Raw genomic sequence first — 25563 nt, forward strand, 5'->3', positions numbered from 1 at the left:
TTAAAGGAGCTGTCATGATTGAAGAGTTACATATTTACATACGATTGTAATACCCACTACAGCGCAAAAGTGCTGTATCCCCCTTTTACGTTAATAAGTACCTGAAGTTATGAATAGCCGACACCTTACCATGGACTACTTTAAGACCTTGACTAGACACATAAAACCTAGATAAACATGTTCGGTTTTTTAAAAACTCACATTTAGATATTTTACTCTGAGATTATTTGTCTTTGTCTCTGTAGCACTAGCTCTAGTTTATGTGAATGTACTTCTAAGGTATTTAGAAAAGATTATAAGACCAACCATATAAGCATGTAGGGTATCCCCCAAGTCTCCAAACACTATATTGTAATTGGGGCGCAACGTAAGTCGGAGGCATACGTAAAAATTGATAATGTCCCCTGAGTGTGCTGAAAACGGTGTATGAGGTACAATCACTTAGGTAATGGTATCTGGTAAAAGCTTTTAAGTAAGTCCAAGCTGGTGAAAAATTTATTCTAACCTAACAGAGATAAGATGTCGTCGGTACATGGCACTGGAAACTATCGGGAGTCGTTTCCTTGTTTAAGCGATAGAAATCTACGCAGATACGCCAAGTCCGATCTTTTATGGCATGACGTTTGAGGGAAAAATTATATGGGCTTATTTGATTTCCTAATGGCTCCTATTACTAACATTTTTCAACTTCGTCATTTATCTCTATTTTGAAATTTCATTGAGAGTCTATACGAAGGTACGTATATAGCTTCATGTTTGTCCTTAGACCGTATTTTGTTTTCAATGACATCCGTTTTTCTCCCAGAGATCACTCGCTAGTGGAGAAACTTCCTGGTATATTCAGATAAAAGATAAAAAAAAATTTTCTGCTGAATCACCTCTGATTGAATGACTTTACGGATATTACTTTAGATAGAGTATAAGAGATTCATCTACGACTGATTGGGCGAGATTAAATTTCAGCAACAATAAAAAATGCGATATTTATAACTTCCGTATCCACGATATGTATACGTTTGTGGATCACTAGATTAACTTGTTGCTGTGAGTCAACCGTGTCTAGGGCTTTGTTCACGGAAATCGTTATATTTCAGAGTGTCGGGAAGGATTAAAATTTCAGATCCCAGCAAAGTCTTTTTACACGCACTAAGACTTTCGAGGGTGCATGCTTCTCGAGATTTTGCGTGCAAACTGCGACTGCGGTTGTGGGAGAATTCTGTTGGGTCATTTGAACAATGTTACGATTTATGAGACAAATGTATAGTTCCTCTATATAAGTTATTATTTGATTAACTGTCTCTTTTTTGTTCAAACGGATTTTAATATGTTTGAAGGTTTATAGGATTTTCCTTTGATAAACATACCTTATTTTGCAGGATGTAAGATAATATTTTGTATATCCCTAGATGGATATCTTACAATTACACTAGATACAGATCAATGTTTTTTATAACTATAGAGGTATCTGTAACCGCTCGCTTATCCGGACTTCTCATTAGGGAAGTTCAAACAACAGACGGTGAGTCCGTAAATACAGGATATTACGTGTACTAAAGGAATAAAACAAGATATTCTAATTTTTTACGGCGCGTACAGTCGGGCTTAATCCACCACTACTTATAATAATTTATGTATTAAAAAAAAAAAAAAAACGAGAACCTGCTCTGATTACTTGATACGGTCGTGTGATTCATAGAAAAAATCCTTTTTAATTCAAAAAGGTATTGGCATAAAAATAAAAGGTATGGCATAATTGATCCAACATCACTTTTCCTCTCCGCTGAAGTCGCTTATGTGGAATGTGCTTTGATTGCTACACTCGGCAGATTTGACTGACCCTGACCGTTGACTAGGTGACACAGTAACCGAGTTTGCTTGTTTGATTCTGATAATTAGGGCTACTGTTTACCTATTTCTTTTTGTAATAATTAGGATCCTTCTCTTTATTACCATCGGCAACGTATTGTATGTTTTTAGCATTATGTTGCTGCTAGTTACGTATAAAACAACGAACGTATGAATGACGGACTATAAAGAATTGAGCGATTACTATTAAAATAAGTTATCTCTACTGCGTTATCGTGTACTTGCTGTTGTTTACTTCATTCTTTGCTAAAATATGAAATAGCGAGGGATCCTGGTCAGCGCATTTAGCCTAATGAAAGTTTTTTACAGACATGTTATTCCTTGCAATCCAGCCGTATTTTTTAAAGTTAAGTTGAGTCATTGAGGTTCGATATTTTATACATCTCAAAAAACTCAAGGTTAAAACTGCGATCAGGACTTGCAAAGGAGCATATATTGTCATAACCCGAAATATTATTATCGATGCATCTGTATAAATACAGACGCCCACTGCATAAACGCATATCCACTGTTTAATATGATTTGTTATGTAAGGGATTAATAATCACCCAAAATGATAAAATTAACATAGTATATGATTATGATATTTCAGTAGAACTTCTGGAAACAGACACTCAAAGATAAAAACTCGCAGTAGCGAAATCTCAAGGATGTAGATAATTTCTGTAAAAAAGTAAGATTAAGAATGTCTCGTAACTTCAGCCACAGGAATAACGAAATTCGACCTGTAAAGGAAACACTCAAAGTTACTCCAAATGAATAAAAAATTGTACTTAGCTTGCTTTTGTGGGAAGTCACGGTGTTCCGATAACGATGTGCCCTTGGCCCTCCTTCTCTATTTAGTGGATGACCTGGTTTTTGGCTTGAGTTTCCCCCGTGCGCGTCGTTTGGATGATTCGAGCCCTTGAAGATCCGATGCTGCAGACACGTTCGGTTTGTTTCTTGAAGTGCCGGAAACGCTCACTAACGATGTTTTCTTGAATGATTCTAATGAGAGACGAAGCTTGCGTTGCCATAGGAAAAAGACACGTCGGGTTTCTTTCTTGAAGTTATTCACTACTGAAGACACTCACTAAACGATGATACTAAGTTGCTTGAAGAATCTCTTGCTTTCGTCGTCGTTGAAGAGTTCTTGTTGTTTTCTGAAGTCGCTCACTAAACGATGATACTAGGTTGCTTGAAGAATCTGCTGCTTTCGTCGTCGTTGACTTCTTATGATACATGATTTATTATTCTGGTTTTTCTTCGGAGAAGTTGTAGAGTTCTTCTGGGACGCTGCCACCACTTTTAGGGCTGTTGCCTTGTATAATAAGGCGCCCTATGAGGTAATGTTAGACTTGCGATAATCTTACGCTAAGTCGGTTGGTATTGCACTTCCATATTCATGGGAGTGTCTTGGGGTTTGTAGATCACTTACGAAGTCGGTATTATCTTCTTTGGTTATGACGACGATGTGTTAAACTCATGATGATTCGGCAATGATGTGAGGATCTAGTAGAAACCACGAAGTACAAAAATACTTATATTCTCTGAATTTACATGGTGAAGATCAAGTAGGATTGTACAAGTCCTCTAATGACGATAGCTTGATCGCTTCTGCCAATGATGATGGCTAATTCTATTCTCTCTACATGATAAAGCTTAGGTAAAGAGGTACAGGTCTTCTAATGACGATAGCTAACTCTATTCTCCTGTTCTACATCTCGGTTACAAGTCATAAAGGAGCAGACAGTAGCTCGAACATACGAACATACAATCAGATGACATAGTTACATACGAACATACAATCAGATGACATAGTTACTAATCACGTAGGCCGCTTGAGCTATAGGTCACGGTGTTTGTCTCAAGCAGGAAGCTTGGACTAAAGTTTATAAACAATTGAATGACTACAGGTGACGGCATGTTATCTTAGCCTACTTTTATTGTATATGTCATCTTTAGCATCTCTAGTCTGATCACATTCCTGCAAGCAATCTGGTTGACCTCTTTAGTTTTAGTCTTTTATATATATGGACTAACATTCCATATTTTTATTATGTAAACACTTACATTAGCATGCTTACAGCGTAAGAAAAATAAAATTTCCATACCTTCCACGGGAAGTTGAAAGTGAATATATCCCACCCCTTGCGGGAGTCTTTTCCATAGGACAGTTACAGAAATATGCTAATTTTACGAAGTTATATGTTCTTTCCATATTTAAAAGTACAGCTCAGATGATATCATAACAGATAAGAAGTAAAACCAGGAACAAATTCTGAGCATATTCATTGTAAAATATTTACAATGAATATGCATCCTTGGATGGGAAGTTGTGACAGCATTCCCTGTACCACTTCAAGCAAGACCAAATGTCTCTCAGCTCACTCTGACTCTTATGGCAATCTGAAGAGTTACCAATACGTAGTGATCAATGGAACTAGGAACATTTTTCCCGCAAAACTCGTTCAAACTGTGTGGTGCCAAAGGGATAAAGTTTAATCTGTCAATGGCCTGCTTGAGAGAGCAATAAGTCAGCCAAAATCAAGGAGATCCTTATACTTATTTGACAAAATCACCACTATTGTACCATAATATTGCAGGGAAGTTACAGTCAAATTCTTGAAAAGCATCTATCTAAAGTTTAAAGCAAAATTAAAAGAACTCAAGTTTTCAGATAAAGTATGAACCCATAAAAAACAAACCACAGCTACTGGCAGCAATTAGGTCATCAGGGAGACAACCCAGCCTAATTCATTTCTGGCCCAAGCCATGATAAATAGGGAGGGTTGGAAGCAGGTAGGGTATCCATCAGTGAAAAATCTGCCACGATCAATTATGAAATGAGTCGATAGCAATATGCATTTCTTAGAAGTATTCACTGCTGACTCACAATAGTAAAAAAGATGACTCCACTACAAAGAGGTGACAGTCTCCTCTATAGATGTAACAATCCTGTGTACCTCACCTATTCCCATCATAATGAATTCTCTAGTTAAACTGATAATATAGCTTAACTTTCCCTACAGAATTTCCTTTTATTCAATAGACACCAGTGTATAATATAATGCTTTATCCACAATTGTTTGCACTGAGTTATCATTTTCACAATTGGAATGAAGCAAGTTGATAATCAAAAGCAAGTTATTGAGGAATACGGACAGATCACAACATGCATCTTCATGAAGGTTTTGAGTAATTTGATGTTTTCACTAGGCAATATCTGACACGTCATAGTATACAGAATGCCAGATCTACATAAAGCACTACAGTGCTACTGTTGCTCCTCAGCACAATCGAGTATCTTGAAGAACTCTCAAGAACAGGAGCAAATCAAAAGAAGGGGAGGGGGGGACTTCTACTAGGAGGCTGTTGTCCATCCACCAAGTAATATTATCCTATACCTCCTTACCATAAGGTACTGTAAATGTGAGATCTGAAATGGAAGGTCTGAGCTGCTATGGACACCACTAAGGGAAACATCCCAGAACTGCAAGGAGTACAAGTTGGACCTCCTCTCTAGAGAACCCCTGACTGACAACCAGTCCCAAGCACACTCATGTCACAAGTTATCAGCCCTCCTCCCTGAGCACTGGTCCCACTAACAGGACCAGTAACTTTTGCCATTCTTCCATGAAGAATAGGACTTGCTATGAGGAGGTTTTTGAGCCACCCAAGGTGAGGAAGCAGATTATGAGGATGGAGATGAAGTTCATCTGCACTTATTAGTACTGTTCTTGCTGTCACTCACTTGGCTCTTCCACTACAGCAGTGAGAGACCCAGTAGTTGCCAAAATAGGAACAGCAATAGCAGCAGCAGAAGGATCCTTGATAGAAGCAGCAACAGCATGGGACACACTGAATGTAGCCAGATGTGCAATAAGAGTAGTAAAGAAAGCCAAAGAGCCTTCAACATCTCCAGGGAGGCTGAAGGAAGCCTTGAAATACTGAGCAATGGACTACTCTCCTTGGTGAACCAAAGCCCCAGCCCAATTCACAGACCAAGTAACAACACAGGCAGGCCTAAGAGGAGTAGTCTAAGTAATTCCACTGCAGGTGTAGCACCAACTAGAGATAAAAGGGTGAATGGCAGTGCATTACCAACGAAGGACACACTCGGCTTTCCTTTACTTAGAGTCAGACTCGGCCACTGAGAGGGAACAAAAGGCATGGGAATCAATGTTCTATGACACAAACACGACCCAAATCCAGTACATCTAAACTGCGTACGTATCTTACCCTGATAAATCAAAAGCAGCTAAAGACAAAATGAGGGCAAACAGTAAGATGACCAGGCAAGTACCATAGTCATTCCAAAATTAAATTAACTCTCTGGCGAGGCTGTTTACGTCCTCTCCATGTGTGTTTAATCTCTAGATATCTGCCAAATCTATAACAATAACAGAAAGATAAAACCATTTCTCCCATTACAGATATCAAATATAATCTTTTTCGTTAGAAAGAATTCTAAGTCAATTATGCAATAACAAAAAACCAAATCAGATTTTCTATTAAAATGGCATCTCATTTTGGTGCTGCTGCCAATATTTCACACAGCTCCAGATGCATTTAAATCCTTGGATAAGAATCTTAAAACTGTCTCCAGGGGACACATTCAGTGGTCACAGGATGTTTGTAGGAATTTCCCCTTTCTACAAATATCTTGATTTCTTAATGTCATAGGTGAAGAATAAGTTGGTAAGGAAGGAAATATGAAATAAAGCATAACATAGAGTAAGTTGGACGAGTGAGAAAATAAACAATCATGTACAAACAGATCTCTCCCTTTCTTTCTCTCTGACAAAATAATCAATTGGAAACTAAAGGATGACACTCTCATTATAGATAATAAATAGGCCACAAAGAACAGTTTTTTTAAATCCTAATTTGAAAATGAGCAAGAAATATGTTTCATATTTCTATAGCATTAATTAACTACATACTTTTAAGTATCCAATTTTGTAATAATGATAAATGTATATCTACAAGTACTGACAAAATAGTATATATATGCTAAAATAAAAAAGCTGTAAGATAAGATTTAGGGAGGAGAGAGAGAGAGAGAGAGAGAGAGAGAGAGAGAGAGAGAGAGAGAGAGAGAGAGAGAGCAGGGCAGAATAAGATTAAAATATAACTGGAAATGAAAAACAACCCCTATAACCTTATAATTATAGCCTCAGGGTTGGTCTCAAAGACATTCAAAGGTCTGTCCCACATAGAAAATTGTTGTTTTGTAAAATTGGCAATAGTGCATATCTTTAAACACCCTGCCATAGAGGTCTCCTCATGGTGGTAAAACTGTAACAACTCTCTTGCTCTTTAAACTACACCCATCAGCACAAGAGTATCGCAATACATAAAAATAGAATTTTGTGTATTTCATTAGCATAATTCTCTTTTAATTAAAACAAAACCTAGGTGTAAGCCCTTGGAGAGTCTAGCAATGAAACTCAGCATTCTTAAAATACTTTATACAGTATCAGTTTCAGTATACTAACCTTATGACCAGATTGAGGGAAGAAAGATTTAAAAATAGTACTGTGCTGTACAACTCTAATAAAATCATTCAAATTTATCAACAAAAATAAAGATTTCAAGTAAATACTTACATTTTTTTATATAAGTACTCAAGATATGTAGCTGGCATGGACTGATGGAACTCTGATATATATTTGGTGTCATAAACCCCACAAGGAAACATTTCACTTAGATCTGCAGCAAAGGTGTCTGCCTTTTTGGGTAGGTCAGCATAAAAGGACTGGTACAGGAATATGAGGTCTACCAGACCATTGTGAATAACCACTGGTTTACGATGTTCAAGGACTGATGAGAACACTTCTCTAACATCTGGACTTGTATCTTTCTGAAGAGGTAAAAAGAGTGTTGAGTTGTTGAGGACTTTTTATCAGTACAGCGCAAATAACATGTACCTAGTATCTATGAAATCTGACCGATAAACAAATATAAATAATACACTTATACAACTGAAATTTCCACTGTATTGATGAAATACAATAGCAAAGCTATATCATACAAACACCAGCAAATAAAGTACACATAAACAGTCAGCTCTAACAGCACAAATCTGAAAAATGTCAAATATCATCCATTGTAAGAATGAAGCTGACATATATTAAAAGGAAAAATCTGCCAGCATGAAGCATGAAATAGTACTGACTATACTTTCAATGAACATAAACTGATATTAGGTTGTTCTTGGTTATAAGTGTCTAAGAAATTACTATACAGGCAGTCCCCGGCTTATGACAGGTTCGGCTCACGACATTCTGAGGTTACAACGCTTTTCAATTATATTTATCAGAAATTATTTCCAGGTTTATGACGCATGTTCCAGGGTTATGGCTCCTACAACGTTGATCTGGCAGAAGAAATATGACTCCAAAAATGCAAAATAATCAATGTTGGAAGTTTTTTTATGAAAAAAGCAATAGGAATGCAGTTTACATAGTTTTGAATGCACCCAAAGCATTAAAAGTAAGGTTTTCTTAGGATTTGTGACGAAGTTCTGGCTTACGACAATTTTCGGCTTACAACGCACCTCAAGAACGGAACTCCTGTCGTAACCCGGGGACTGACTGTACATGTAGCAGACAATGGAATAAAAATTTTTTAGAGCATATCGTAAAGAAAAAATAAAAACAGGAATAAGAAATTAATCTAAATCAACAAGCACAGCCACATAGTCAGTGATAAAAATCTTAATAATGATCCTTAATTTCTAACTACAAAATTAGATGACAGTCAAAAGAGCACATACCAAACTTCAGCAAATTCTAATAAATATCATTAAGTTCAACTGTAACCTGAATCTGAAGACTAGTGAATTGATCCTGGAACTAGAATTACTTTACCACTACATTTAATTAAAATTGTTTATTTTTTACTAATTCATATGAGCTCCTCCAAAGGGCAAATAAATTTACCAACAGAACATCCCATATCTGCTGAACATGAACACTTACACAGGTGAAAAAGCTACTTTCAATTTTATAAGAAAATATAAACATGAGGGAACTGACATACTATTCTGACAACATGCAACTACCATCTTATGAAATAAAATGGTAGTTGCATGTAACTTAAAATGTCTACAAAGAACCTTTAATTTGCAAACCTCTTTGGTTTCTGATGCAATTGCAAAAAATTTTCAATATGGCTGTATCCTTTTGGCCTTTCTGTATCTGAATAAAACTTTCATCTGGTTACCTCAAGGTTCTTTACTCACATGCAAAGAACCTTGAACCAGATGCTACTTTTAATATGTCACACAACTACTTAACCATCCCCTTAGTACCAAAATCCCTAAATCCGATGGACAATGGCTTTTTGGAATAAATCACATTGAACCTGTGAATCTGATCATCATAATGAAACCATAATATGGGTTTTTGGTCACTCATCAAAACTTCTCTGAACAAAAGTGATAAGTCATCACACCAAGTAAGCACCCAGCGCCATCACTACTGCTTAGCAAAGCTTAGTGAGCGAGATTTTATTCCCAGTCAGAAGCCTGTGAACATTCTGCCCCCACCAACAACCTTGTATATAATGCACCAGACTCACCAATGCAGATTATCCATTCTCATCTTTTGGGATGACCATTCTCAATAGAGCCTAAGTGAAATACGGCCTTGAAACCACAGGAACAACTGATCAAGGAACAACTTAAGGAACATGAAAAAAAAGACCCCAGTTGACCTATGCCTCATCTCATCTTGCAACTTGGAAATATTATATTCTTCTGATTAAAAGAATTCCAACTAATAACATCTTCACCTATCCATTTATGAAAGAATGACTAATATAGGAGTTACTAAAAGATACAGTTACTGGGAAAGAGTAATCATAAGAGACTGAAAATATTTTATACAAACTGAATACAGATGATGATCCTATCACATTTAATTGGAATTACATATCTGGATATCTCTTACTATTTGGTGGATGGCACTGCCCATGAAGATCTGAATTATGAAAAACTTTATAAAACATACACAATTTTAAACTGAAGGACAGTGTTAACAATTAATACTAAGATCTGTTATAAGAAATTTAATATAATAAGTTTTGTCAAACAAGTTAAAAGGCAAGGTAAATGCGGAACAATGCATATTCAAAATATTGAATACTGTAAAACAAAAAATCTATACACAATAGAAAAGTTTCCAAAAAACCTTAGAAGACTTTTATTGCCTAACCCAAGACATTAACTGAATATATCTCTCAAAAGAGAATTTGCTAACAAGAATGACACTGACAATTCTAAATTAGTTGTATGTAGTTAAAGGAACACTGTCAATAGAAGATGTAGGTGAGGGGGTCATTTGTCTAAGACCTACTTCCAATCATCCATTATGTTTTGTTAGGAGAATACACATGAAACATGGATTTGTTTCCTAATAATTTCCAAAACTCAGAGAAATAACATGTTTATGTATAGGCCTTATTGCAATTACAAAGCACTCAGTAATAAAAAATACTAGGGGCACAGATACAGTAAAAGAAAGAAAAACTATCTATAACACAAAACACAACTTGCAATTGAAAGATGAACTTTCTAAAATAAACCTAATCAAAGAAAGCAGGAATAACTGGTGAACACTGTTGTAAATATTCTTAAAAACATTTGTTTAGTATGCTTTAATTTCTTCCAGCTGAAGCAGCAAATAATGTACTAAACTTTAGTTGCATTCTCTGCTACCATTCAGGGTGCTGGCATAACAATAACTGCTTTACCTTTAATGGCACCTTAATTAAATTATGCACTTTTTCTGTAGCTAACAATCATGCAAGCTTGTAAGCCTAAAAAAATTACACAAAATCATTAGTTAATAGCATAAACAACACTCAGAACATTAAAACTATAATAAACTCACCTGCCGATCACAGCCCTTGTGATATAAAATTCCCTTAGAATAAAGCTTATTGAAATCAAACCCATGGCTAAGTAAAAATTTGTGAGAGTTCACTTCAACGCAGAAGTCTTCTGAACAAAGTGTGATGATGTCGAATGTCTGCACCAGATAATCATAGCTACGAATATGCTCTCCATCTTCAGAATCATCTTCTAAAATAAAAAAAAAACTTACAAAAAGTTTGCTGTGGAATTTACAAAAAAAAAAAAAAAAAAAAAAAAAAAAAAAAATCATAAATATTTAAACAATATTATAATGATATAAATGATCACCCCTAGTTCTATTTTCACTCTAACCAAACAACTCAGTTCAGTTTTATAAAAATCCATTACCTGTTCCATCAGTCACTCTAACATCACTGATTGATTTACAGGTGAAACACGACAGCCCAAGGGATATGACAGCATAACTCCTTGCAATTTCTGTTGAATACTTATATCTGAAATCTATTTCTGGGTAATTAAGTTTCTTGCGATCGCCAAGGCCAGTCAGCTCCTGAAATGTATATCAAAACTCATTGCAGTATAAATTAAAAGAACATGACATATTTATGTAATGTAAGGCTGACTGCGTTTTCTACATAAAAATCACATACAAACTCTTACATAACACCACAGAAAAATGTTACTTTTATGATAAAATAAGGTTCTATTTTAAACTTACCAAGCAATTACATAGTTGTAAACTTCCTGTCATGACAGGCCAAAATTATAATTTTGAGGTTGAGCTGCCATTGTTTGTGTAGGTGACAGACCTAGTCACTTTCAGAATGGGCAGGTACAACACAATACAGATCTCCAATTCTTTTGAGCCATGAAATCCATCTGTGGGGAGGAAGGGCTCCTCCGATTATGTATTGCTTGGTAAGTATAAAATAAAACCTTATTTCATCATAAAAATAACATTTCTATTTGAGTGACTTACCAAGCAATTACATAGCTAATACCACACTGAAAGGTGGTGGGATCATGGAAATACGTAGTCTATTCCAAAACATTACTAAAAGTAATGACATTGAAAAGACAATACGTACTGTACCCTCAGGCTTCCCTTCGACTCGACAACCTTCAACCAAAGCGAGGAGAAATGAGCCAAGGATTAGAAATATCCTCATTCTTGGCAAAGAAACCAAGAGAAAGGAAGCAGACTGCATCCCCTTGTGTCCAGATGGATTGGGACGTGGAAATAAGTGTCCTGCATATCCAGTTGCCCTGGTGGAGAGATGACATTACAGAGAAATTGATTTCCATGTGAAACTTGGTCTTGACAACACAAATTCAGGGCGCTGATGTCCATTGCCCAATGACTTGGGGGCTACGAAGAGACTGTTGTAAAAATCCTCCGATGACTAGTCGACCACCTCCTCTTGTGCCCCTTTCTGGAGAAGGAATTTGACCTCTTGATCAAGGGCCAAGAACGTCTCTGACCCAACTGAGTAAGCCGTCAAGATGATCGGCAACTTGGAAAGTGGTCTTTCTTTGAAAGGAATAGAGTAGCCTCTTCTTAGAACTTGGACAACCCAAGGTTCTGGCCCCCTGCAACTCCAATCCTCCCAAGGTGCAGTCTGGCACCAACGGGAGCACGAAGGACTGAAAGCTCATTTCAAGGAGGTCTTGCTGGAAGACTTTTTGACAGACTTCAAAGAGGGTCAAAGACTGGAGCGAGGTCTAGATTTTAGATTGGGGTCTCGATTCTCCCTCGACAGGGCTGCTGAAGAGGCAACAACACCTTGGCAGCCATTGCGGGTGTTGTCTTGGAGCGCTTTGTAGATTGAACCAGAAGGTTGGGGGTCGATTATTTCTGTAGTGCAGACAGAACTTCTTTCATGGTGTCTTGTGGGAAAAGATGCGCCTTGTCGAGGGGAGAAAACATAAGAGCCGACTGAGTGGTGGTCACCCCATTTGTCACAAATGAACACTATAGCTCTCACTTCTTTAGGATCCCCATAGCAAACAGCGAGTCTAAACTCCACAGAGCTATCTCTGACTGCCTTGTTCAAGCACGAAAGTACACCAACGGACAAGAAGCCTTCTGCTACAGCTGGCTAAAGCTCCCACTGTCCAGTCCAGGAAACTGAAGATTTCCAACTCCTTGAAGATATTCTTTACCAAATGATCTAACTCTGGTGAGGAAAACATAATCTTGGCCGAGAAGGCAGCATTATGAGTGGCGGCGACCAGACCGGAGAAGTCCCCCTAGGAAGAGGCAGACACTCCCAAGGAAGGAGCTTCCCTGGTGCCATACAACTGATCGTGGGCCGACAATCCAGCACATAACAATTCATCTTAAGAGGCAATTCAGCGCATGATGATTCAGCACAAGGACTATTCACTGCGAAGACAATTTGGAAAAATAAAGCTAAAGCTTGGAAAATTAGGAAGACAGTGATCAAATTAGTTTTAATTTGTAAATTATTTTCGAAATTCAAAAAAGGATTCATAAGAAAGGGCATCAAGGACAATTTTGAATTTAGCCCCAGATATGACGCCCGATACTATGCTTTGTGATTTTGAAAAGGCTTTTCAAAATGCATTTTCAAATGTGTTTGAGGGCATGCAAATAAGTGGTTACTTTTTTCATATGGCTCAGTGCATATGGTGGAAAATACAGGCTTTAAATCTTACACAGTTACATTATAAGTGAGGAGCATATTCGAAAACATTGTAAGATGTTGGTAGCCTTAGCTTTTGTGCCAGCTGATGATATTTTTGAGGTATTTGAATCTTTGTAAGGTGTTATGCCTCCTGAGTTGGAAGAGTTAACGAATTATTTTGAAGATACACGTATGTGGTTTGGTGGTCCCTTCCGACGCCACTGGAGAGATGCTATTTTTAAACCTGAGTTATGGACTACTTTTGATCGGGTGCAGGGAGACCTACCAAAGACCAAATAACTCATTAGAAGGGTGGCACCGAAGTCTTCAGTTAACATTGGGTTAAAACCACTCAACCTTTTATAAGTTTGTGGAGCGTTTGAAATTGGAGCTAGACAACACAGAGAAAAGGATACTGAGAATCAGAGCTGGACACAACGATTCCAGAAAAAAAGCAAATTATCAGAGAACAGCTAAGGCAATAAAAACGTCATAGTAAATATGGGAATCGTGCAAACAAACTGGAATACTTACAAAATAGTATAAGCTACCTCATGAATTACAGAAATAAATTAGTATGAATATTTTTGTACAGGAATATTTTATAGTTTGTCATTTGAATAAATATTTTTGTCTACTTTTTAGAATTTTTAGAATTCAATATGTTACATATGAAACATTAATCTGATGACTGTTTTCTTCGTTTTCCATGTTTTTATTTTATTTCGCAAAATGTCTTTGTGCTGAATAGCCCTTCTCCTGAATTGTCATGCGCAGAATTGTCTCTAATCTGAATTGTCATGCGCTGAATTGTCCCGCGCTGAATAGTCTCTAAGCTGAATTGTCTCTAAGCTGAATTGTCAGCGCAGAATTGTCGGCGCTGAATTGTCCTGCGCGGAATTGTCAGCAACTTGGAAGAAGGGAAAGCAAATGTCACTTTGCCGTGATCCCTCTTGATCGCTAACCACTCCTCTACTTCCCACAGGGATCTCTTCAAGGAAGAGGAGAGAACTAACTCTGAAAGGCAGGGATCATTAGTCACTTCCTTATGAGGAAAGTTGAAGCAGGAAAACTCAATAGGAGCTGGTTCAAAAAAATTAGGGAAGTTTGCCAAAAAAAAAAAAAACTCAGAAGACTTGAATAGGCTGAAGAAGGAGCATTGTCATGATCTGGTTCTTCCTTATCTGAAGAACTAGGAGACTATTACAGATCCCAACTCCTGGAGAGGGAAGTTTTCTTCTTAAGAAAACCTATAAGGTCTTCTAAATGGCAGCAAATTAGATAAGGCAGGGTACTATTGCGTCAACAGAGGGGGACGTGGAGATGGTGGGTCTGGGAGCCCAACATCTGGGGCTAAATACTTAACAACTGATGTCAAGAGAGGAGTGGAAAGTGCCAAGCGCGGTGGCACAAGAGGGTATGGCGCCGCAGCTGGTGCCAAATGTCTAGAGGGAGACGGGTGCTTGGCAGCAAGAGACCATTTACAAGAGGGGTCCGTGGGTCTGTGCGCCTAAGAGCCAACAACTGGCGCTCATCAAGAGAATCTGTGCTGTCCCAGGCCAACTGGCAACGACTAACTGAAGAGACATCAGGAGGCGAAACTGCAAACCTACCGGAGGCTGGGGAACTAAGTCCCGCATCCTTATACCTTTTGATGGGAGGTGGAGAGGGGTCAGCAAAGATGGAATGCCTCTTCAGAGGTAGAGAGGCAGAGGAAAATGTCCCCTTTACCTGACTACATCTGGAGAGACACTAAAATCGTGCTTTTGATTTGGAAGTGACTTAGGTGTCTTGATCCCAAGTTTCGGCAGTTACAACAAAATCGCAGTGCTCGTGTGGGTGTGTATGCATGCACATGCATATACATATATAGTCAACCCCCGCTATTCGCCGGCCCACGATTCGTGCGTAAATACCCATTACTCATGGAAAACTTGCCTATTCGCTGTATTTTTTACTCAGGAAAGGTGCTTTTCTTATATTTCATTTGGTTTTTTTTCTTATATTTCAATTCTTTTTTTTTTTTTTTTAATTTTGATTTGGTCAGACTAGGAAAAGGCACTTTTTTATATTTAGATTTTTGTTTCAGACAGCCTATGAAAAGGTGCTTTTTTTTTTATTTAGTCAGCCTACGGAAAGCTTTTTTTATTAAGTATTTTGATTTGGTCAGCCTTGGAAAATGTGCTATTTAGTTTGCTGTAAAAGAAAACTATTGTGCTGGCTTTGTCTGTCCATCCGCACTTTTTCTGTCCATCCTCAGATCTTAAAAACTACTGGAGCTAGAGGGCTGGAAATTAGTATGTTGATCACCCACCCTCCAATCATCAAACATCCAAATTGCAGCCCTCTAGCTTCAGCAATTTTGATTTTATTTAAGGTTACAGTAAGCCATAATCGTACTTCTGGCATCCATTGTTTTTATTTAAAAATAATCATAAAGGAATTCAAAATAACCAGAAGTAAAGTACATCTTCATTAAAATGATCATATGCATTTCTATTACAGTATCAAGAGGAAACAGAAAAATTAATGGTTTTATATTGTTTGTAAATACATGTACAGTACAGTGATTGTTTCAGGATACATGACAAAGTTAGATTTGGTGGGAGGTTGAAGGGAGTAATGAGTTCCAACAAAATAAGGACTAGATGGCCAAGGTTAGGTTAGATTAAGTTAGTTGTGTTTAGGTTAGGTCACAACCCTAATATTCATTTTAATATTTATGTTAATGCCCAGATTAGGTAAAGTACAGAAGGGGGTTAAAGTCATCAGCTAGTCAGGTAAAGACCCAGTATCTCAAGTCAAGTTAGGCTAAATCCATAATTGTAGGATATGAGGGGCTGGATAATATATAAAAACTAAGCTGCTGATAAGGTGCTGCAATGAATGTCAGAAACATTCAAAGCCCATAAGTGACACTATCATTTTATATTGTCATCATATTGGATTTTTTTTAAAGCTGTTTGCTTATGTTAATAATCAGGTTCTGTTTGTCTAAGGATGGGTTACGTATCTGGAATGTCTTCCATTATTTTCACCCTGAGCTTTGGTTATATGGGACAATGCTAAAACATGGATTGTTGTTTTAAGGTTTTCAAAATAATGTCAGTTTAAATATCAGACACTGCTTGAAAAAGCCAGCTTCAGTTTGCAGCCATGTCACCTTTGGTACTATTGTGTTCTTACTCTCTACATCATTTTGGCTGAATCACTAAATTCCATGCCACATTTTGTCCTCCCTACACGTTTAGGTTAAGTTTGTTAGGAAGTCTAGGGAAGAACCCAGCATCCTAGTCTTGGTTAAGGCAGGGTCTAAGTCTTGATAAAGACATGGCCTCCTTACTTAGGTTAGGATGAATTGTTACCAAGGTTATTAACTCTGAGCAAATGCAAGGTGAGGGGACAAGGCTAATGTAATAGCCTAAGCATTTCTGTAGTTGGCATTTCAGCAGAGGGAGTATGACTTAGCCAGACTTTACCCTTACCTAACCTGCCTTGAACACTGTGGCCTGACCTAGGTTGGAGAGCTTCGCCTCCCCTGGTCATCCCGAGTAAGCCATGTCCCTTCATTCTGCAATTTATCTATTAACTCAAACAAAAATTAAACAGCCACATCCAACATCAGGTAAAACAATGTACGAACATGAACAAGACTAAGTATCATAAACAAACAAGGCATAGGTAAAACTTTGCAATAGTTGAACAGCCTGGTTTGGGCCAGTCATCAACTGAGACAAGTTCCTCATACATAAATAGACCTAACCTTTCCTATAATGACAGGTCCTGACCTAACCAGGTCTTAGTAATCCTTCATTTTATGGGTCCAAATTCCCTGCATTGCATAAAGTCAAGATAATCACACATATTTATCAAATATTTATTGAATAATAGAAAACAATGAAAAAATTACCAGTTTACCTACTTACAAAAGCAGAAATTGTATAAAAGCAAAGGGAATAGAGCTCTGCACCTCACACGAATAGTGTAGTTTGCCCAAAATAGTACGTATTAGTAGCAGGCAGAATTTAGCTTTGAAACAGCTCCCTTGCTAGTTTTATTCCTTCCTTTTTTGTCTCTAAAATGTAATAATAATGTTACTACTCTGTGTACTATAGTATACAGCATTGATAGCTATATCAATTGTACTAACACAAGGAGAGGCTACATTACATTTTATGACAATTAACTCTGAGTAGCCTATACATAACAATTCAAATCTGGTATAGGCTAATAACTGTGTACCTCATAGGCCTAGGCTAATGTTCTAGGCACACTCCTAACTTAATACCTGTTCTTGATGTCAGAGATGGACAAATCTTCATTTTAGTAGTTAGGGTTGAGGGAAAGGCTGGCTCCCGTGGGTTTTTTTAATCTCTTCTTCTTAACAGTAGGTGAATAGTATATTGTGAAAGCAACTTATTCCTAGTTGTATTCCTTCCCTAATAGTTAGAAAAAACACTGGTTCCCTATACCTACTGGTTCCCTTTTACAAGGGAGAAATAGCTAAGTAAGTCATTTCAAATCAGAATAAGGGGAGCTACATTCCTTTCCCCTCTAGTGTTGCCATAGGTACTCATCCTGAACAAAGCAATTTGAGGCATTACACAACTACATACTTAGTTATATAGGTGTAACACCTTAATAAAATTAAAAACAATTATTTTTCCGTCCACAAATTTTCATGGGTATACTGTCATAAATTTTAAATGAATGATTTCCATCATTACAACAACACCATAAACCCTTTTGCTACCTAGGTATATTGAAAGTATTTATATATAGGTACTGCATGGACAAAAAACTTCAATAAACACACACAAGGGAGGAATAAAACTACTAATAGGTACCTACTGCAGGCACACAATAGTAGCTACGATTCGTATGAGGTGTAGAACTTTATTCCCTTTGCTTTTATACAAAATCTGCTTCTGTAGTACCTAGTAAGTAGGGATAAACTGGTCAGTTTTTAATCATTTTCCATTATTCAATAAATACCTGTCAGGTACTAGCCTAAATGTGTGTGCTTATCTTGGTTTTACGTACCTAGCTAAAGCAGGGAATTTAGACCCTAAAACTGTGGGATTAACCAAATTTTACCTAACTACCTAACCTAACTTAGGCCAACATGTCATGACCTGGCCACTGGACCCCACTAAAGTGGCGGTAACCTCTTCCGGTCAGCGCCTGAAATATATACTAGGCTATTCCTGCTGGCGACTGTCAGTAACGAAGCCGCAGTACCTATAGTTGTCTTCGGTTTTACCCTACACCTTAAGCTTGACTCACTCTACAGTAGAATACCACCTAGGTATTATTAGTAGTATACCTACTAGCTAGTAGTTCTACTAGCTACTACTAGGTCGGTTTCATTGGCAAAGGCAAAAATACTAGAGTCTGAGGTTTCTTACGCAGTCAATGGACAGAAAAGATGCGTCCTTAATAGCCGCCTTTATGGTTGGCAGGATTTTCTTGAAGTTATCTTCGGTCACTTCTATGATTGGCAAGCAGTTCTTCATGGTGCACCCTAAGTAACCTAACTTCGGTAGTGGGTAGGGGACATACGTCTTGAAGTAACTTACGGCTTCTCACAAACACTAAAAGATCTAGTATACACTTATTTTCCTTTAATCTTCTGTTGCTGTGAGTAAAATCCTCTGCTCTAGTAAAGGAAAACGCAAACGCCGTGAATTGTTATGAATTAATGAAACAAAACAAAACGTCTCCCGCTGAAGGAACGTTTCCTTAGTAGTAGTAGTAGTAGGTGGGAAATGCCTTTGAATCCATTGTTTGTTTTATTCCCCCTTTGATTGTGTTTGAGTTTCTTCTCTCTGAAATACCATATTTCTTTTATAAAATCTTTCCTATTCTCCACTTCCTCCCTCAATAGATCTACCAATAAGAGTATATTTGCTACTCATTCCTCTTTTATTTTCTTGATATGGTTGCTGCATAAAACTGTATCTATTTCTCATCTCATTGTATGCTGGACAGTAAAGTAAGAAATGTTCTACATTTTCATTTTGTTCCTCACAGCATAAACATTTTGTCTCTTCTTTTATCCTATTTCTATCATTTAATCCTAGTATACGTACTTAGTCTGGCCCTACTGATCAGCATCGTTTTTTCAGTGTTGTCATACCAGATATGATTTCTTTATATTTTCTGTAGATTCTTAACGATGACTTTTCATTCATTTCTTTCTGCCATGCTTTTCTGTCCCAATTGTTTATTATTTCTCTTAACTATTTGTCTTTAACTGCTTCAATTTTACTTAAGTTTATGTTTAGTTCTTTCATAAATTATTTTACTTGCATTATCCAGGTTTTTTTTTCATTCTGATCCATGGTTATCTCATATAAGAGCCTATTTCCACCACTCTTCAATGTATGTTTCAGGTAGAATAGTTTATTCTTGATATCTCGAGGGCAGAAAGAGGCCCTATTTCAGATCTTAACGCACAAGTTGCTGTGTAACTTGGCGCTTTCAAAATTGTTCTATATACTTGATGTCTATCTTCTGAAATTCATTAATAGTTTTCTTGTCAAGTTTCATGACTTCCATGGCATACATGAATGATGGCATCGCTAATCCTTTCCAATACAATTTTCCTATTTTTCCTCTGCTACAGCTTTTATTGATGACTGCATTAGCCATATATGCCATTTGCTTTGCTTTAATTTGGACCCTTTTTATCTATTCTCTGTAACAGTCTTTCATGTTGTTGATTGTCACTCCTAAGTAATTTAATCTGCTTAACTATTTTTATTCCTTCTATGCGCTCCATATTTTCCACATCATTGACACTATACCAGTCGTTGTATATTAGTATGTTACTCTTGTCCTTGTTTATGTTTAGGCCACATTCACTCGCTATTTCCATAAGGGTTTTTATTACTTTTGTTATTTCTTATAGTGTGCGTCCTATTATTAATCCATCATCTGCCTATAATAGTGCCACTATCCTTATTACTTCATTTCTAAAACCTTCTGTTGTATTTTCTCATTTTTCTATTATCAGGTACGTTATTGGTAGAAAGAATATGGTTGAGCTATTGCATCCCTGTCTTATTCCATTAGTTACATTTAGCTCTTTTTGTTCTATATTGTTAAGGCATAGGCTTGTTACATCATTTGTATATCTTTGCAACTGCATTTATTACTTCTGCATGCAGCCTATATTTCATCATGACCTCAATGAGCTTTTTTCTATTAACTGAGTCAAATGCTTTTTGGAAGTCTATTGATACTACAAATAATGGGCCCTATCTGCTGTACGTTTCTTGTATGCAGTATTGTAAAATATATAAATTATCGATTCCCCGCCTTTGTGCGGTAAAGCCTGATTGCAGTTCATTCATTTTTCCTATATTTCTAATATGCTTTTCTACTTTGGTTTTCAGGATCCCCATGAAAATTCTATATGATGCATTTGTTAGAGCAATCGGCCTAAGATCTTTGACTGTGGGGTTTTGTTTCTTGGGCGTAAGTGTTGTTTTTTTACTTAAACCAGCTTCTCTGCGTTTTCCTTCCCTTCAGTATGCTGTTTAAACATTCTGCCAATTCTTTTTGAAGGTTGGTACTTTGTAAGAGTAGTTTGAACAGAACTGGCTTAATTCCGTCTGGCCCTGGTGCTTTATTTGTCTTCATTTTCTCGAGTTGAATTTTTACATCTTCTGTTATGTTGATTTCTTCCGTGGGTCTAATCTCTGTCTGTTAGATCAAATACTCCATGCATGTGTTCTCTTAAAGATATTTGGTATTTCATCTGCTGTTCTAATCTTTTCACTATTTCTTACATGTCATGTTTGTACTATTCTTTCTTGCTTTCATTCCATATCTCTCCAATTTTGTTTTCTTCTTTTTGGTATATTGTTTCCCAGAATTTTACCAGCTCTTTCCCTAGGGTGTTTTCCTTTATCTCTTGCTTATTTTCGTCGTATATCCTTATCCATTCTTTTTCTGATGTGGTCTTTCCTCTCAGCATGTCTATATATTCCCAGATTTTCCTGTGTTGTTTTTATCATTCATTATCTCATTTCTAACCTTTTCTTCATATTCTTAAATATGCTTTCTTTATTATCTGTACTTTTTGTTTTTGTTTAAGATATGCTTCTTCATAGTATCTCTCTTTTTTTTTTCTATTCTTGTGGCTTTCCTTTTTAATTTGTTATCCTTCTTTGGCTTATTTCTTTCTTTATGTTTGTATACTTTGTAGTAGTAGTAGTAATACCATGACATCTTATAACGGCTCTTAATGTTCGTTTAACTCTTCAAACTTACAATTGACGGCAAAAGTACCCAACCCCAGGTTTTGATTAAGGCTAACGGCGATAATAATGTCTCATACATGCTCATAACGCGAATATTAATGGACAAAATGGATACTCAAAAGGGAATTGGTGGAATCCCGAACAGGATCCACAACTGGCAGACACATGACAAACAATACCTTATGGTAAATCACAGGGTAATCATGTCAACAATAATAACACTTACCCATTGCAATGGCACTCTACTTCAGGGATGCGTTTGCTAGCATAAAGAGAAGAAAATTAATACAAAATAATGAAAAAGATATATGGCCTAGTAATATTTCATATTTTACCGACTTCATTCTAATATTTAAAAGAATAATGAAATAGAACTAAATTAATCATTTAAGCACTGGAGGGAATAAAGGAATCGGACAAGGATCGAGGCATTGACTTAAAACACCATTGTTCCTCCTTATAGTCTACAATATTATCACTTAAAGCCAATATGCAAAATTATAGCCATATTCTATGCAATGTTGGGCTTTCAAAACAACGTAGATTGGAAATAACTAAAAAGAGCACTTTTCTTGTAAATAATATGGCAAGTCCAGCACCAAAAACTTCGCTTTACGGTACATTAAGAAATTCCCCAACAAGACTGCGTCTGTTACTCCTAGAAGTTCGGAGAGTTTAGTGATGAGTCTTTTTAAAAATTATCATATAAACCGTCTACCATAAGATATCAAGGTACTAAAACATGCACCTCAAAGTGCATTACGATCAGAGGTGGGAGAATCTACACACGGCCGTGATCTACAGCCACCACGAGATATAAGGGGACTAAGCTTTGTATGCGCCAAGGTCTAAAGGTATTCTTTAGACCTTGGTATGCGCCACGATACGTCATAACTGATAACTCTAGTGACGACTGACGATCATATTACCTAACCTATATGATAAAAAAAAATGGACAAGTAGAGTAAAATCATAGTTATATAAAGAAAGGGAAAAAATAAGATCGACATAAATATGCAAAGGACAAGAAACTCAGAAAACAACTAGACTAACCCAATATGTAAAATGGAAAACCGAAATACAGGAGACAGAAAGCAACATGGAATTGGACCAGCATCAGATGTGTTTTTCTGAGACTGAAAAAATGCACTGGACTTACACTGGAGAAAAAGAATCACCAAAGAAAGAAGCAACCACATAATATAATGCTGCGTAGGTTAAAACTTTCGTGCATTTCCCATGGAATCAAAGGTTACATCCCATAGGAAACAAAAATTATACTTTATATTTTTTCATAAATTCTGATTTTTTTTTTCTTTTTTTGCTAAGTGTCACAGGTCCCAGAATATTGGTGTGATGTTACTTTTCACTGAGGTTTTAGTGCCGGTTGACAAACTTTGAATAGTATTTTTACAAGTTTTACGAGCTATTATGAAATATAATAAACTTTCGTTTCATAGAATGACATCATGGGTACGTTCTCTGCCCAAGTTTCACTTGTGCCTGTGAGCTGCTCTGAGAATTTTCTCCCGATGAGTTCCAAAGCTAACCTCCATAATAACTGTCATCATCAACACCATCATCACTATATTCTATGCAGCGGAATAGAAAACGTAACTGGAGAAAAAAAAGATACATAATTCACAATCAATCCCCCAATCACTCCCATTAAAACCAAAAGTTTCTTTTAACAAAATGTCCCGAAAACGGACGAAACTTTTGGGTAAACTATCGTTGTATGACTTTCTCTGAATGGAAATATTTTAGTGGATATATACCATAAAATCTTCCTGATACCCAACAGAAACTCCTCTCCGTTTAGCCATAAGAATATCAATTCTTAAAATCAACAAAATCCCACTTGTTTTATCTATATCTATGGTTTTATCTTTCTGACCAAAAGAAAAAGTAATTTTCAGCATATATATTATATATATATATATATATATATCTATATATATATATATATATATATATATATATATATTGTGTGTGTGTGTGTGTGTGTGTGTGTGTAATCTCGAGTACATTGTGAATATACATATGATATAATACTCATTACAAATAACTACGAAACTTTCGAGAAACACCAGGTAGGAACATCCAAGCTACCAAAGGCCTTCGCAAAACCAATCATTAAAACGACATAACAGACGAGAAACAACTAAAGCTAAAACTTACTGAAATAAGTAAGCAATATCTAAGTAAATAACCAGGTTGCAAAAATTCATATCGGTACAGTGGGTATACATGTGTGTATGTGCCCTCACATGTAATGGGCCACCGAGTTCAGATAAAAACAGTAATAACAAAAATTAAAATAACAAGAGTCATTACCAAAGCCGAACGCGATCTGATGAATACATACTTCAAGGACCCCTCTGGTTACATAGCTACATACTTAAATTGGCACTGTAATATCACTCTTATACGTAGGATCTCTCTCTCTCACTCCCTCTATCTCTCTCCATAGCTCTAGGAAAACTTCACAACAAACACGAACAAATGCTAAAAGTCCCCTTTCCCCTGTATCTATCTAAAAAAAAAAAAACATGCACTGTAATATCACTCCTACGAAGGATCTCTCTCTCTCTCTCTCTCTAGGAAAACTTCCCAAGAGCACACGTGAACGAAGAATAGGTTCGCACTTTTCACTGCTTTGCAAAAACCATCGTTGAGTACTCAGACCAGAGGTAGTTTTTTCACTCTATCGCTCTCTTTCTCTCCTCAACTCTAGGAAAACTTGATAATGGGACTGAGGTTATGTATCGGGTACCTTCCTCATCCGCTCTTTTTGTGCCCTTATGTAACCGAGTCCATCGCTGTCTCCGATGAGAACCACGAGTCGGTTCAGGTGTTTTCGTTTGTGCCTCTGAAGACATGTCAGTTGTTCATCATTACTTTGGTACATATTTTTAGAATGTGCAGCTTGAACTTCAACAATTAACTGGAAGATACTTTAGGTGAATTATGGCGAGACCACTGGTACTAAGAGTTAGTGAGTTAGTCAGTATTCTACACATGCGTACACTGAATTTGACGAAAAAGGACATGTAGGAATTCAAATACACACATGCATTATGCATATGTGTATATATATATATATATATATATATATATATATATATATAATATATATATATGATATATATATACACATATGCATAATGCATGTGTATATATGAATTCCTACATGCCCTTTTTCGTCAAATTCAGTGTATACATGTGTGGAATATTGACTAACTCACTAACTCTTAGTATCAGTGGTCTCGCCATAATTCACCTAAAGCATCCTCCAGGTAATTGCACATGAATAATATGCAACATTTGCAATGGCATACTCACAACGAAATACTTCCCTCATTATTACAGACCCGTCTTCTTGAATTAGTCTTCGAAAAGTGATACCACAAAGGCTGCAATATGTTCTTGAAGACCACAATAAGTTCAGTACAGCAATTAAAATCACTCTTCCTGTCTTTCTGTCGGTCGTTTCTATTTGGGAGTGGCTTCATCTGTTTCGTTATGTGGAGGGAACATTTGTTTTCACTGTCGTGAATGGTGTGTGCAACATCCTCTCTGACAGGCAATCAGGCTTCCGCCCGTGAAGGCGCTCACCGCATAATAACACAAAGAAGATTTTGGTTATTGAATCACACCATTTCTGATTTAGCAATGAAAAGTCACGTGACAACAAACAACACGGCTGTACTTATTGCCACAAGAAAGACATTTCATCACTTGAAATACACCACCTTCTGATATATAGCCCAGGCGTCATCTCTTTAATTTACAGTTTACATATATGAATATACACAGCTTTTCTCACTCATTGGAACTGAAGACTTTTCATAACAAAAATATTCTGAATCAATCGTGTTAATGACCATCCCCCTCCAATATTCACAGATATATT

General features: G+C 36.7%; 1 protein-coding gene across 2 annotated transcripts in view; it reads right to left on the minus strand.

Annotated features, from left to right (window-relative positions):
• LOC135201431 (target of EGR1 protein 1-like) overlaps positions 1-19146 on the minus strand; it is a 48628-nt gene extending 29482 nt beyond the window's left edge. Inside the window, exons 1-4 of one of the 2 annotated variants that reach the window (XM_064230353.1) lie at positions 18786-19146; positions 11117-11279; positions 10746-10933; positions 7458-7711 (exon numbers count right to left, since the gene is read on the minus strand). In XM_064230353.1, the coding sequence (XP_064086423.1) occupies positions 7458-7711; positions 10746-10933; positions 11117-11279; positions 18786-18893 (713 nt within the window). In that variant the 5' untranslated portion in view covers positions 18894-19146. Of the gene's footprint in view, positions 1-7457; positions 7712-10745; positions 10937-11116; positions 11280-18785 lie in introns of both variants that reach the window. The other variant, XM_064230352.1, reaches the window with a different exon arrangement.
• Positions 19147-25563: the final 6417 nt, after the last annotated feature.

Source organism: Macrobrachium nipponense, chromosome 28 (assembly GCF_015104395.2).
Source record: "Macrobrachium nipponense isolate FS-2020 chromosome 28, ASM1510439v2, whole genome shotgun sequence".
Classification (NCBI taxonomy): Eukaryota; Metazoa; Arthropoda; class Malacostraca; order Decapoda; family Palaemonidae; genus Macrobrachium; species Macrobrachium nipponense.